This window comes from Homalodisca vitripennis, chromosome 6, assembly GCF_021130785.1.
Source record: "Homalodisca vitripennis isolate AUS2020 chromosome 6, UT_GWSS_2.1, whole genome shotgun sequence".
In the NCBI taxonomy this organism is placed as follows: domain Eukaryota; kingdom Metazoa; phylum Arthropoda; class Insecta; order Hemiptera; family Cicadellidae; genus Homalodisca; species Homalodisca vitripennis.
The window spans coordinates 112,493,030-112,508,776 of NC_060212.1; the positions used below are offsets into that span (position 1 = coordinate 112,493,030).

Sequence of the window (15,747 nt, forward strand, 5' to 3'; positions counted from 1 at the left end):
GTGGGTCTTCTTTTTTGTAACAAAGCTTGTATAAAAACACAAAGGTTTAGTGAAGCCTCAATGAAAAAAGTCTAGATATTTCCTAACTTGGGGACTACTTTTAATGTTTTTGTCTATTGATACTAACCAAATAACAATAGCACTCAAAAAATGTTATTGCAGTTTAGGCACTTCCATTTTTGTTTGTGACTCTTCGCCAGTGTTAATTGCCAATTACAAGATACAGACACAATAAGCAAGACTGTATTCCAGTCGAAATGATTCAATGTGTACTAGTTTGCCATAGGGTAGATTGCATCTACCATTGTGTTACCAAACTGGAAGTGATATAGCGTGAACGTCTGTCCAATAATTAGTGATGTGGAAAATATTGGCAAATTTAAGTTTCTGTTTCATAATCTTCAAAAAACGTTTAATTTATATGAAATCCAGCTTTAACAAATCACTAGCTCAGGTGATCAATCTGAAAAGTCAACTATGTTGTCATATTTTCAAGTTGGGCATGGCTCGTTTTTGTCTATATAATGTAAAATGTAGGATGATGCGAACCCATCCTTAGTTTTGTATGGGTACCTACTAACATCAATATCTATTAAATATTTGTGTGTTCAGATTGATACATATTTTATGCGCTTGGGTGGTTGTTAGTTTATTTTAAACAAAGCCATTGTCCACATTTCTTATTGTGTATCATACTCACAGATGTACATTTTCTTGATTATTTTAATGTATTAATCAGGATATATTTTTACTGTAATTTTCCTGTTAGTGTTACTTATTATTTTATATGTTTCAGAAAACACAAACGAAGATGACAATGAGGATGACGTATTTCAATGCGGGAAATGTAAAAAGCAGTTCTTTTCCCTGCGAACATTCATGCTTCATAAGAAACTTCATCACCTCGGTATGTTTTAGTTGTGTGGAAGTGTGTACTCTTTTTATCATTATAAAATAAAAAGGTTATTTGTGTTTTTTTTTTCAAAAATGTAAACTTATACAATGATTAAATTTGTATAGACTATTCAAAAAACTAAATTAAAAAGTGCATGATAACATCCTTTGAAGACTAAACGATATTTGATAAAAAGGCTGTTTATTCTTTTTATAATGATATATTAGTATTTACTGAGAACTAATATACTGAAATATGTAGTGGAGTGTTTTTGATAGTACCTCTCGCAAATCCTAGTTCTGTGTGATGTTGATATATACATTTATTGTACATGTATGGGTTAGTGTGCTGTTACTCTCCAATGGTCTGTTACTTGACAAATACGCAACTAGGTGTGTGGTACTCACAACTATGGCATTGACTCGTCACAACTTGCAGCATATGCCATGGGTATTTGTCATAAGTCACATCATATACCATGCACATTCGTCACAACATACGAGGTGCGACAATAAAGTAATGAGACATGTGAAGGAATGTGAAAAGATTTGGCTTGTTCCCTCCTGATTGCACACACTTTTTCCAGAGCTTCTGCCATTGATGGTAACATTTTTGGAACTCATCTTCTCTAATATCCTCCAAGACCCTCGTCACAGCTTTTTGAACATCTTGTGTTGTTTGAAAATGGTGTCCCTTCACCACCGTTTTGACTCTTTGAAATATAAAAAAGTCACACAGAGCGATATCTGGTGAATAAGGTTGCTGTGGTAGTAATGAAATTTGTTTTGAGGTTAAAAATTGCTGTACTTACGGAGCAGTATGGGATGGAGCATTACCGTGATGCAGAGTCCAATTATCAGCAATGTTAGCACGGATACGGAAGAAATCTTTTACAAAGTGATTACTAGACAAACCGTTTATCGATTAATGTTCAGTTCTTTTGCAATCATTTTCACGGATAATCTTCGATTAGGTCGTACGAGTTCATGCACCCTGGTCTAGTTGACATCCATCTGTGAGGTTAATGGTCGTCCACTGTGGTCTTCATCTTCAAAATTTGTTCTCCCTTACCAAACATTTTATGCCAACGACAAACTTAAGCTATTGACATAAACTCCTCTCCAAAATCCTTCTTAAGCTTATCATAAGTTTTCATTGCGTTTATACGAAATGGCATACCGTTGTGCAATATTATGCGGTTCCATTTTCGTGACAAGAGACACAAACATGTGTTAACTTATTACACCACAACTCAAAACTGAGCAGTTGCATCGATTTGCCGCTTGGACTAGGAGCACCTTATAGATCAAGGTTAAAGATATTGTACCTATGCGAGCCTGCAGGGTTGCCACATCTTACAAAGAAAATCAGTCTCAGTACTTTATTGTTGGACCACGTATGCCATGCACAGTTATTTGTCAACAGGTAAAACTGGGTTTTTTTTATTATTAGTTTAGTTTTATCATATTAATCTCAGTACTTGTCAGTTTATAAAAAACAGGACCATTATTAGATTATTGGTGACTGGTACTATTTTACAGGAAGTTTCCCACCATTACAGAAGACATTATCGGAGAGTCTGGGGAGTGACGAGGCCGATCTGCAGTTGCAACCTATCATCCTCAGTGAGTCGGACATCCAGTCCTTCAGCCTTACCACCTCTGATCAGGTTAGTAGATGCATTTTCGTTTGTAATAAACCGAGCTTCAGGAAATAAATAGAGTATGGAAGGACCCGACAGAACATAGCCAAAAGAGCTTTTGCTCAGACAGATAAGAAATAGTTGATGAATATTCCATGTTAATAAACCTGTGTATGAATCATAATACTTTTCAATTTAAAGAATCATACTACACTCAAATTGATGGTACAGCAATGGGAAATCCTCTTTCATGCTTCATTGCAAATATATTTATGAGTTATTTTGAAACTACGGCTAAAACAAAAATGAAATATTTCCCAAGAAAGTGGATAAGATATGTTGATGATATCTTCGCAATATTTAATAAAAATGAAAACCTACAAAACTTTATCTCTACCCTAAATTCGTTTTTACCCTACCATTAAATTTACATACGAAATTGAGCAAAACAATAGCATACCATTTTTAGATGTGTTAGTAATTAGAAACCAATCAAAATTTGAATTTGACATTTACAGGAAACCGACGCATATAAATAGATTTATTGTCAACGAATCTAACCATCCACCTCAACAAAAAAAAGAGCTAGTTTCAACTCAATGATTTACAGACTTTTGAATACTCCACTATCTATCGATAACTACAACAAAGAGTTAAACTACATCAAAGATATTGCTATTTTTAACGGTTACACCACACAACTTATTGACAACATACTTCACAAATCAATCAAGAGAAAATTAAGAAAATCTAGAACAACATTACTACCACTTCAAGATAATAAACAAGAATTCATCTGTACAACATACAGTAACATTTCAAATAAATTGCAGAAAATTTTTTAAAAAACATACAAACAAATCTATCACTTATAAAACAAACAACAAATTATCACAAATATTAGGAAATCCCAAGGACAAAACCACATTCGAAAACAAATCAGGAATTTATGAAATTAAATGCAACGACTGTGATAAATTGTACATTGGCCAAACTAAAAGGAACATTAAAAACACGATTCAAAGAACACTTTGCACACATAAAATATGGAAGAAATGAAAAATCTGCTGTGGCGAATCACTGTATTGAATCTGGACACACAATCTCTAATAAAAATTTACGATTATTAAAAGAAGTTACAAACACAACACACTTAAATGCTTGGGAAACATTTTACATTACCATAAATCAAGAAAAAATTATCAATAATGAAGACGGACCAATTCAAAATTCAGTTTTACTCTCATCTCAATTTATAAAAAAATTAAAATTAAATTCTGATTAAATATTTGATACTGGCTAAACCATACATCCAAATTGTTTACCATATGTTATTATAAAATTATTATTACAAAAATGTAAACATTTGATAATTTGTGAAGTGCCTGATGATGGAATCTTTGATTCAGAAAGGCCTTGCACGAAATAAAAAATTATATATTGGAAAACGTCGTATTTCTTTATCTAGTGATACTACAATAATAAGATATGGAACAACAATAGATGCTATGTTTAAAAGATATTTTATTCCAGAATTTGTATTGCTTAATTCAGTTACCATATACTCATTGAAGTAATTATTCAAGAACTACAAGATTGCAGTGAAAATGATACTGAGCAAATTGTAGTAACTAATATAAACGATAATAACAAATGTATAAATATTTATTACTTTAATATTTAGAAGTCAGTGATCATGGTAATATATGAAATGTAAAACTATACAAAAATATGTTTAAATTAATACAAAATATAAAACTGTTATGTTAAAGAATTTAATGTTTCATATTATTTTAAAATATAAAAAATAACCATTTAATAATTAGGAATTTTATAACCTTAACCCTTTGAGCACCAGATGACGGTGGCTGTTGAGCTCTAGAGCTGATATCTCTAGTTGGTTTTTGAGCAAGTAGAAAAATCGTTACTGATAATAAACTTGGGTAGTTTTAAAGGTTTCAGTGAAGAATTTGACAAAATATGTATACATTGCTGTTGGGTCTGCAATCTTATTGTTAGTTTTTAATGCTATGTCGTAATAAAGCAACACTTACAAAAATGTATGAAGTATTCTGAAACTAAAATATTGCCTGTACTAAATATAATTAGAGTAAGGAAAGGCACTTCGTATTTTAAAAAGTTGTTTTATCTTCAAAACACTACCAAATAATAAGTATTTGGATTTGGTTTGTGATTTTATTTAAACCCATTTTTTAATAGTAATGTAATTTTAACTGCATTATAAACTAAATTTTTGTATATTGTTTCAAATTCAGTTTCTATTCTAAATGGATCAAAAAGGCCTCAACCTAAATCTTAAAAGCCTCTCTTTCTGAATGGCACAGTAGTTCTAAAACAATCTAAATGAACAGTGAACAGATTAAGCTATATCAAATAACCTGTGCATTTTTAATTTAAATTATTGAAACAGTTTACCATGTTTAAGACCTTGCAAGGATTTGAAGATACTGGGGATCTTATGACCCTGGACACTGACGATTCTCAACTTAAAGGACCTGATGACATTCCTGGTACCTTTCAGCTGAGTTCTACTCAGATTATCCTTACAACTCAGGTAGGTTGAATTAGCATCAGAATAAGCATAGTAGTTCTGATTAAGTTGTAGAAGGTTTAATAATTATTGAAAAATTAAATTATGAATTCTCAATTTTAAATTTACATGCTGGTGTCAGTCAATTAATTAATTTGTTTTGATAATGTGTATAAGTGAATTGTCCCATCAGTGGATATGGCCACTTAAAACAAAACTATAGTTAAAAAAAGTGATGTTGCTTTAACTGCACTTAATCACTACGAAATATTTAAACTTCAAATTTATAAAATGGTAGTGACAACAAGTTTAAATATGTGTTCTTTACCAACAATAAAACATTTAAGTATTGGATTTACAAACTCTGTAAAAAGGAGTCATTATTTGTTTGATTATATCTGATGTAATATGCAAATTTTATAATTAGAAGTTCTTGTAGTGCAATTGAAGACAACAAGCATATCGAAGGACGTCTAAAATAAATATTTTCCTTGTAGTTTTGTCATATTCAGATGTATAGAAAATTAATCAAATTCCTTTATTGGATTCCAAATAAAACAGCATAGCCCTTCTTTGTTTTTGAAAAGGTAATATTTGAAGTCGTAAGATTGAAGATCATTAGCAGAACTAATTTTGAAGTGCTTTGATCACCAGATCAGAACTTAGTAATTATAGTTGTCTACTACCACAAGTAAGAGTGAGAGCGACAATTTGCTTCTCAATCCTCCTAAGAGGATTTTGTTTTGTTCTAAAACAGCAAACAGCTGTAGTGAAATAAGATGTCGACTTACACAAACTTTGCAACCCGTCAAAATCAAATCACGAACAGTGAAGGGTGGAGAGAGGACATTCTGTTAACAAGAGTAAAAAGATTTTTTTTTTTATTGAAGGTTACGGATGCAGAACCTGTGGAGAATCTTCTCGCCGACACTGGCTCACAATCGGAGACTCCGTTCACTCTGGATCAAGAGATTAGATATCTGGAATGTACACCCCTCATTGTCACTGTAAGTTAAACTTGTTGTATTTAGTGATTTTATATGTAACTAGCTGTTTCCCGCGGCTTCGCACGCTTTTCGTAAGCTTTGTCCGTGTATGTGCACTTCTGGTTCAAGTGAATTATATTTCCAACGACGATGTAGAGTTTGTATTGTTGCCACGATCAAGAAAATCTGTCAAAAGTGTATGTTTATAGCCATTGTCTACGTACATGTACTTTATTATAAAGTGGTCTAACACTCAAGCTTTAAGTTCAAGCAGAAATGTATTTTGAAGACAAATATACATCAAAGCTTAGCGCCTTCAAATAATTTTTCGCTATTTAATATACTTAACTGTCTCGTAATCGCAGTTTATAGTGTACAGGTGCTTTAAAAACTTTTAACTTTTGCAGTGCCGCCTGGTGGCGAGATACATCAATAGGCATAGCATATAAACCTTCTCCGTCGAAAAATACATATACATACAAATTTTCATAATGATCGGTCAAATAGTTTATGATTCTATAAAGGACATACAAACAAATATTCATTTTTATATATATAGATAAAAGTTTACTATCAACTGCTGTTATACAGAATAAGCAGTAACTTTGGATTTTCCAAAATCATGGGTAATACACATCAAGTGAAAGTGTGTGCGGTGTAAGAAATAATGCTAAAGTAATCTATGTAAGCATGAGTTACTTTGTTATAGTATAAAGCAATATTGTGTAATATATAATGTATAATTGTATAATATATAATGTGTGTAATATGTTACAGTAACTACTGTGGAAGATAATGTAATTATATAAACATTCAAAGTGAGATTGTTTTAATTCTAAAAAACAATTTATTCTATTTCAAATTTTTCATTGTTAATAATGAATATAATGGAATTTTTAACGCTAAAAACTATTTATTCTATTTCAAATTTTATCATTGTTAATAATGAATGTAATGGAATGTGTTGTGATGTAGTAAAATCCCTTTGCATGTTTGACTTGGGATTCCAAACTTCTGGAACTTATCTCTTAGCTGAGCAATAGTGCTATGTAATATCAAAAGAAGTTTGGAACAATCTAACATTTAAATGAAAGTGGAGATTCTATAATGATGAAACAAACAACCTACTGTTGATCTACTTTAGAAGAGGAAATATTGGCAGCAAAGAATATTTTTTGGCAGTTTTTTTTTGGGAAATTTACCTTTTGATAAATTACTTTATTATATTTACTTTCTGAAACATACTGTACAAAAAATTATTGCAATAGTAAAAATCAAATTTTGAATGAGTCACAAGTTATAGACATATACCTAAGATCAAGAAGCATATTGCAGGTTTCAACGTCCTATAAAAATTGACAAAAAAAAACAAAAATAAATATATATATACATAAATTCCTGCATGTGTGAATATACGCCTATTAGGTACAACAAATAATTATTTTGTCCAAACTGCGGTTCATATTGCATATTCTAGGCCATATGAACATTCTAGGTCAATTTTCTCTAGCATATTATATTATAAAAAAAATATTTTACCCCCAACCAATTTTAATTACATGTGCATTGCAATAATAATTCAGCTCTTGAAGGTTTACGCTATTACATGCTTCATAAAAACAGCACAAATTGCACATCGCCAAACATGTTTAAAATCTGTAGTAAAATTAATTTTAGTTTGAAGTTAAATAAAATAAAAATAATTGAATTTTTTATTGAATGTAGGTATTGTGTATTGTTTTTAGATGGAATTAGGGCTTGAAAGTATATTTGTATGACTCCTAATATTTACCTAATACACCTTAAAATTGTTTTTGATAGTTCTGTAAGTCTGAAATAAGTGGAGGAAGACATTCTAATGGATGTTATGGAGTGTGCAACTATTGTGACAGCATTACAGCTGCACAAAGCAAGTTTGAATTTGTAACAGGACCCTGTCACAAGATAAATTTTCCTCCCCACATGCAATCAAAATGTGAGTTCGGAACTTTAAAGAAACTGGTTCAGCTTTATAGAAACAACCTGCTGGCGTGTAGTTTGTTCAAACCCCAGAAAACATCAATCGTGCGAGTTGTAGTGGAAAAGAGTCCTCATTGTTCAGTACGAAAAATTTCCTTTTCGTTTAAACCAAACGGTGGAGCATTCAAAAAGTATTCCATTAAGTTAACTACCATCTTTACAAACTTCAGGTACAACAAAACGCAAGATAATCATAAAGTGCTCCCCCACACACACACACACACACTAATTTTTTGTTGCAGATAGAAGAACAAAACTTGGAGAAAATTATCTCAGTCAAAAGTGGCTACTTTTTAACATTCAAAGTTGTTGGACATTGTCCCCTAACTGAAACATTTAAAACTGTAACATCCCATTTATGACACATTATTATAAGTGGAATATAAAAGAGTTTCTTTATATCTCAGCTTTTCCAAAATTGAGATCCAGTAAATCCCATTATAAATTGTTCCAAATGTTTAGAAACTTTGTGAAAATCATTCCTTCTAATCTTAAAATAGCTTTCTTCCAATTCTGAAAATTCAAATATAATTTTATAAAGTGTTAACAGTCCAAAATTTCATAATAAGAACTTTGGTAAAGTACAAAGGCAGTTTGAACAAGATAAAATATAATACCTAGAATTAAAGTCAGAAAGTATGTTCAATAATTTGGGACAGTTTATTGTATTTGTTATGTTGTTTTCAGTCCACAGATATTAAAGAAGGAGATGGGAACATTGGAGAACTCTACTCAGTAGAAAAAGATGAGGAAATAAAGTTATCTAAAGAAACTAAGGTAAGGCAATTCTTAATATTAGTTTTGTTATATGTGATATTGGGAGTCCTTGGTCTACTTGGAATTTTATATTCAGAGATTTGTTATTTAAAATTAAAACATATTTTTATAAATAATTTGAAATTCTAGCCTAGAACATTTAATCACGTTATTTTAGGTTTGGTTTCTAATATTAGTAGTAATAATGCCTTTTCTGAACTAGTATTTAAGCACAGACCATCCGTTATCGGCTTAGATGATTATTTGGTTAGTAGTGGTAATGCCTTCTTTGAAGTGGGATTCAAGCTCAGACCACCCATTATCAAAATCAAGATGCTAACACTCAAAAACTAAAACCCACCTTGGGTTTTTAATGGAGTGTACCGTAAAAGAAAACATGACACTTCTCACATTTTGTTTTGTGCTTTATGGCTACTGTTATGTTGAAAACATTTTTAAGCATGTTTATTGTTTGAAAACAGTACTGAAGCAAAGGCAGGTCCAGAAATATAGACCTATACATAACAGCCTATTATTTCTTTTTTCTTTTTTTTCCATACTTGTGTCTGAAGGCTATTTATCAATTTTCTATCCTCGAAACTGAACTGCAACACATTTTAGTAACCTTGTAGAGGGAACCTATAGGCTACTGTTTAAGGGGACAAAGACAATGCTGTACACAACATCGAATAAAGGAACTGACAGATCCCAGATTTCTTACCGTTTTGTTACTTTCTAGTTAAAGTGCCTGTATTGCCGCAAACAGTTCTCCAAGAAGTTCGACCTGGAACAACACATCCGTTGTCACACGGGGGAACGTCCCTTCCAGTGCGTGGTGTGTGGGCGATCTTTCACTCAGAAGTCCAATGTTAAAAAACACATGGCTACACACAAGGTATGTCGTTCTGTCAGACTCCGGCAAAGTGTTCAAGTCTTTTGAAATCATAGGTGTGCACCGCATCATTGTACCATTTATAACAATTGTAGAATTGTAATAGATATATTGTTTCCAAACATATAGCTGCTATAAATTTTTACTTCTATGTCTAAGGCTTCACGTACTAATGAATACCTTAGTGTAATTTACTTTATGTCGCCTGTATACAACATATGTCAATTATTTAACCCTTTGCACACCACTAGTATATCTATTTTTCTATAACGCCAAGACAAGTAAAAAAATTTTGTTTCATTGAGTTCAAAGCTAATTTTCATTATAACTAAATTATAAAAGGTAAAAGCAAACAAAGTGTAAAACAGGCCATTTTACTTAAAATTCATTGATAAAAATAAACAAGAACTATTTACAAAACTGTTTATTTCAAATAAATTTCAGTTTCATTGTAAAATGCAACTAAACTGAAGTGTAATTACACTTTACTATAAAACAAGATAAATATTTCAAACTAATCACAACATTACCACATGATGAAGAGTAACGAAGTATGTAGTAGACACACACTCGTGAAAACCAAGAAAGCTGTAATATGTGCCACGGATATGTTTGGTTATGGCTCTGTAGGAGACGCAGAACTGACGAGCAGGTGGTCTGAGTTAGACAAAGGAAGCTCCCCTCCCTCTGCTGTAGAGTGAAGGTCGTTTAAGGCTATTTGTGAACTAACAATTCTCCAAGAGACATAATATAATATTGGATATAACTGTATTTGGAGTTTTGATCAAAGTCTACCATTCTAATATATCCGTCTATGGCATGGGAAGGGTTAAAACTATTATATATATATACATATATATTTGTAGTAGGCTGATAATTTATACTCCACTGTTTTATAACTAGTCTACTTATCTACTAGTCATATGTTTTAAATAACCATGTTGCAACTGGTACAAAAGAATGTTTGTATAAAAATAATTATATGACTGTTATGGTTAAAGAGAGGATTGTGCTTGTTTTATTGTTCCCAAAGAGTTAAAGAAGCCAGTTTTTCATTGGTTTGTATATAATTTTAAATGGCATACTGTAAATCCTGTTGACATTTTAAATACTGTTATCATGCTAAGTAACTCCAGGGCTGAGGATGTATTTGGACTATCTAATTTTATACTTAAAGAAATAATTATGGAAATATTGTATCCTTTAACTTATCTTATAAACTGGATGTTTCAAACCGGAATCTTTCCACAATGCTTAAAAGTAACAGTAAATGTGTCTATATATAAAAAAGGAGACAGAACTAATGTAAATAATTATCAACCTATCGCCTTGGTACCAGTTATATCTAAATTATTTGAAAGTATTATTAAATGTCAGATTGAACATTACTTTAAACAAAATCAATTACTTCTGTCAGCACAATTTGGTTTTAGACATAATTTATCCACTATTAAGGCTGTTGAAAGTGTGGTGTCATACATTATTCATAGTTTTGAAAAAAAAGAAGAAGTTAGTGCCTTACTCTTAGATCTAACCAAGACCTTTGACACTGTGCCCCACCAAGAGCTTATCAGAAAACTAAATTACTATGGAATTGAGGGCAATGAGCTTTCACTATTTATCTTGTATATTAGTAATAGGTACCAGTTTGTTAAAATAGGTGATCAGAGGTCGGACCTTAAGTAGGTTATAAGCGGGGTCCCCCAGGGCTCTGTCCTGGGTCCCTTCTTATTCACGGTCTTCATTAATGAATGATCTTCCCAAATTTGTGCCTAATAAAAGTGTACTCTACAATGATGACATTACCTTTATGTGCTCTAACTTGCTCTCTGAAATTAACTCGGCTATGATTGGCTACATGAAGGAAAGGTCTGGCCTCTGGTTTTCCGCTAATGGCTTAAAAATTAACGAAGATAAGACTGAACATATTACTTTTAGTTTAAGAAACAACTCTGTACATAACTCTGTTAAGCTACTTGGAATCAACCTGGACACTAAGCTTACCTGGAAAAATCACACACATATTCTTTGTACCCGTTTATCCAGAGTAATTTTTCTGTTAAAAAAACTCAAAACTTGTACTAGCTTCACCTTGCTATTAAAAGCGTACTTTGCACTTTTCCACTCACACCTTCTGTATGGAACTCTCCTCTGGGGTAATTCAACTGGTGCTAAGGAGGTTTTTCTATGCCAAAAGAGAGCTTTACGCACAATTTTCAATATAGCCTTTAGTGACTCATGTAAACCTTTTTTTAAAGAACATAATATTCTTACTGTACCTTGTATGTTTATATTTCAAAGTTTAATGTTTGTTAAAGATAATCTTGAAACACTTAGTCTTAGAAACTCTAGTCATGATTATTCTACCAGATATCGAGACCTTATTGACTTAGAATACGCTGGGCTAACTAAGACCCAGCACACATACTTTTATGTTGGTGTAAAATTATTTAATAAGCAACCTTTAACGGCCAAAAAGGTTTCTTGCAAAAAATTTCAAAATGCTTTGCTAAAATGGTTAAAACAAAAAGCTTTTTATACAGTAGACGAAATGCTTTCTTGTAATGTAGAAAATTTATTCTTTTAGTTTTTATGCTTTGTGACTTGTACTATTTACCATAAGTATGTAGTATGTTTTATTTTATTCTTTAATGTTGGTGTTATACTGTGTATATATATAAACCATCTGATGACATTGTCAATGCAGTTATTGTGGGCCGACAATAAAGATTCTTGATTCTTGAATTAAGGCTATTTTTATTGTGATTCCAATTTACATCACAAGTACACAATAAGTTATACAATTTAATTATTTTGTTACTCTAGAATAAGAACTTTAAAATGTGTGTTAGTTACATAGTTTTATATTGATTTGCACAAAACCTATATCTTATTCTGAAAGTTCTAAAATAATTATCTAAATTGCATTGAAGTTAAATTAGCGATGACTTGCACCAAAAACATGGTGCAAATAAGTGTTGGAATGTTTTTGCCTATAATCAATTTGCAGTTTTTATGAACGTTTCTAATAAAACTTGGAATTGGGAAATCGGATTTAAGCAAGCAAGGTAAAGACCTTGTTTTTATGTTCCAAGTCTAAAAATGTTGATTTTTTGGCTGATTGTTTGCCTTTTTTTATAATGATATCACCAAAAGTTTATTTGGTACAAATTACCATCAACACTATTTTACATTAACATGTTTCTAAAAAACATGTTTCTATAAACAAAATTTGTTTTGCCTTGAGCCTAAATACTTGACTTTGTTTTTTTGCAGGTTTGGCCTCAGAAAATACGAACTTTGCCTGAAAAGCCAATACAGAAAATTTCCAGTCCATCGGTAAGTAATATACACATACACATAGCATGAGTTTTATAATATTCTTATAATCATTAAGTTGCAATTGGGATTTGACCAACTCTAATAAATAGTATTAATCAAAATTTAATTAATAAATTTGAGACCCTTATCTTCAGCTGTTTAATCTTTGACCAGGTTACAAAATTGCCCAAAACTTCTACTTGCAATGCTAGTAATTTATCATAGAGTGACCATAAAGGATTTCCTGTTTTCAGGGAAGTTGACTTCACAATTAGAAACTTACTACACCATCTTCCTAGAGTTTCTTTGTACAACCTTTTGCTACCTCCACTTTACTGGTTAAGACATGGTAACAGTGGTAGCTCGTAAGTGTGAATATTGTATAGGGTCCTCACCCCAGGGATAACAACAAAAAATTAGGATATTTTTGTGAAAAGTAATTATTAAAAGGGTTTTAGGGCATTTAGACTTGCATCAACCAACATTAATTTCTATTAATTTATGAACATTTTAATATTTTTGCTCATTGATGGTTAGGCCTATAGTATGGTGAACATTTGTCTGTTTAAGTTTATTATTTTTAAGCATGCATATTTAACGTTTATTACTTATTAATTTAATTTAAACAAACTTTATTTAATTCTAAATAAATATAAAATATTGTTTGAAGCATAAGTTGGCAAAATGGCTGAAAATTAAATTTTGTTCTATTATATTATGAATCTAAATTTAGCGATATGAATGTTACTTGAAATCAATATTAATACTTACTTTATTATTTTTACTTTAAAACTGATATATCTAAATATATGTAAATGGCTTTATTAACTATACTGCTTTTGGTAGTATTACTTATACTAATCATATAATAGTACCAAAGATTACTGTATACCTAATTGCACACGTAGTTCCGTTGACCGCCCATAGCAGCAGCACTGCAGTCTGGGTTCTGCCCAAAAACTACTATTCAAACACATATGACTTGGTAGCCTTACGATTATTGGTCAAATGCGTTTGGCACTTGATTTACATTGAAGGCTGGAGGTAACTATGACAGTATACAAGAAGACTGCTATGGAAGCGCTGACTTAAAATGTGTTGTTGGCATTTTGTTGGTTTCAATAGATTCTATATATATTTAGTGTTTATTTATCTTTTTCTTTCTGCCTCAGAGCCCTTATGGACGAGCTGTCACTGCATGTACAAGCTCGTTACTTTCATGTTCTGTTTATTATTAACACAAATTCAATGCTGTAATTTAAAAGCAAAGTATTATAAGATGAATAAATGCATTTAACAAAGATGCGTTCATGGTTTTTTTGAATTTAGTACTTATTTACACTATATAATAATTGTCTCATATGTCCATAGACGGGTGAAACGTTGGTGGTGGACGGTTCATTTGCATGCCAGTACTGTCCAGAAGTCTTCAGTAGCTTTCCGCTCCTCAAGAGTCATCGCAAGACCCATGTCAACAACAAGGTCAGTGGAACTATCTTTAGCTGTGCAACATTATCGAAAACCAAAACAGATAAAGTTGTGATGTGTTTGTATTTCATTTGTATTCAATTTCCATTTTTAGCTATGTTTGAAATATTGGTTCAGTTGTAAATATTTTTATGTGAAGGAATGTTTGATATTCTTTGTAGAAAAATCATTTTTTTAACTTTCTCTATAGACTTTGATAAGCTTTTATTACAACAATTGTCTTCATATTCATGCAAATTATTGTATAAATTTAAAATTATCCTTATAAGCAAAATTTTATTGTATCCCGTACAACTTGGGCTGGTTCATCCCATAGAAAGGTTTTACCAATCTCCAAATAAATTTTCACAAATCAATTAATTAATTCTCTCATCTTTCCAGATCTATCGCTGCGTCCAGAAGTCCTGTGGACTTGTATTTGAAACTCTGGAGTCCTTCATAGAGCACACGACAGCTCACCAAGCGGACTGCAATGTCCAGTACAACTGTATACATTGCCGTCAGACGTTCTCCAGTCTGGACGAGTTGGGTACACATCAGCGCACACACAACTCTGCAACCAAGAAGAGAGCCAGGTGTGTCTTCAGATTTTGGAGGTTATATCGAGTCGAGTAATAAATCTCAGGACAGATGTTTTTTTTCATATTTAGGTCACTTTAATAATTAACTGATTAGGTTACTGGTTTGTTGCTGTCTTTTAATTTTTACAGTATTGTGTCGTGTTTGATATAAAGTTGTCAAATTATAGGTTTCTTGTTATATGATTAAAGCACAGGACATTTATACTAAATTAATCTTTGTATATATATATCTTTCTTGTGTGCTTGTGTATGTTACTGAACTCCTCCTAAGCAGCTTGATCGATTTGAATGAAAATTTTTGTGTGTCTACACGTGGATTCGAGCATGGTTTAGATTTACAACTCTCTCCAATCTAAATGGTTTATTTAATTAACTTATTATTTATAAATTGTTTATTTTTGAATGCTTTACATTGGATCCTTAACTTAACAGCTGTTAACACTTTCAGCTGATGTTCATCAAAGAGGCAGAAACATATTTGTTAACATTTAAATTTTATAAAATATTAAATTATTGTAATGTGAAATAATTCAATTATCAGTACTGTAATGCAGATTGCAAAGATGAAGTTATTATCTAATTTTAAATTTAGATTGCACCAATGATTAATAAACCA

The 15,747-nt window shown here is 31.5% G+C and overlaps 1 protein-coding gene across 3 annotated transcripts in view; it reads left to right on the forward strand.

The window, feature by feature from the left end:
* Positions 1–15,338, forward strand: part of LOC124364734 (zinc finger protein 341-like) — a 35,149-nt gene extending 19,811 nt beyond the window's left edge. For 2 of the 3 annotated variants that reach the window (XM_046820436.1, XM_046820435.1), the window contains exons 5-13: positions 797–907; positions 2,437–2,564; positions 4,969–5,112; positions 5,979–6,095; positions 8,781–8,870; positions 9,589–9,744; positions 13,018–13,080; positions 14,434–14,544; positions 14,932–15,338. In XM_046820436.1, coding sequence (XP_046676392.1) covers positions 797–907; positions 2,437–2,564; positions 4,969–5,112; positions 5,979–6,095; positions 8,781–8,870; positions 9,589–9,744; positions 13,018–13,080; positions 14,434–14,544; positions 14,932–15,165 — 1,154 coding nt within the window. In that variant the 3' untranslated portion in view covers positions 15,166–15,338. The remainder of the gene's footprint in view (positions 1–796; positions 908–2,436; positions 2,565–4,968; positions 5,113–5,978; positions 6,096–8,780; positions 8,871–9,588; positions 9,745–13,017; positions 13,081–14,433; positions 14,545–14,931) is intronic. The other variant, XM_046820437.1, reaches the window with a different exon arrangement.
* The last annotated feature ends 409 nt before the right edge of the window (positions 15,339–15,747 follow it).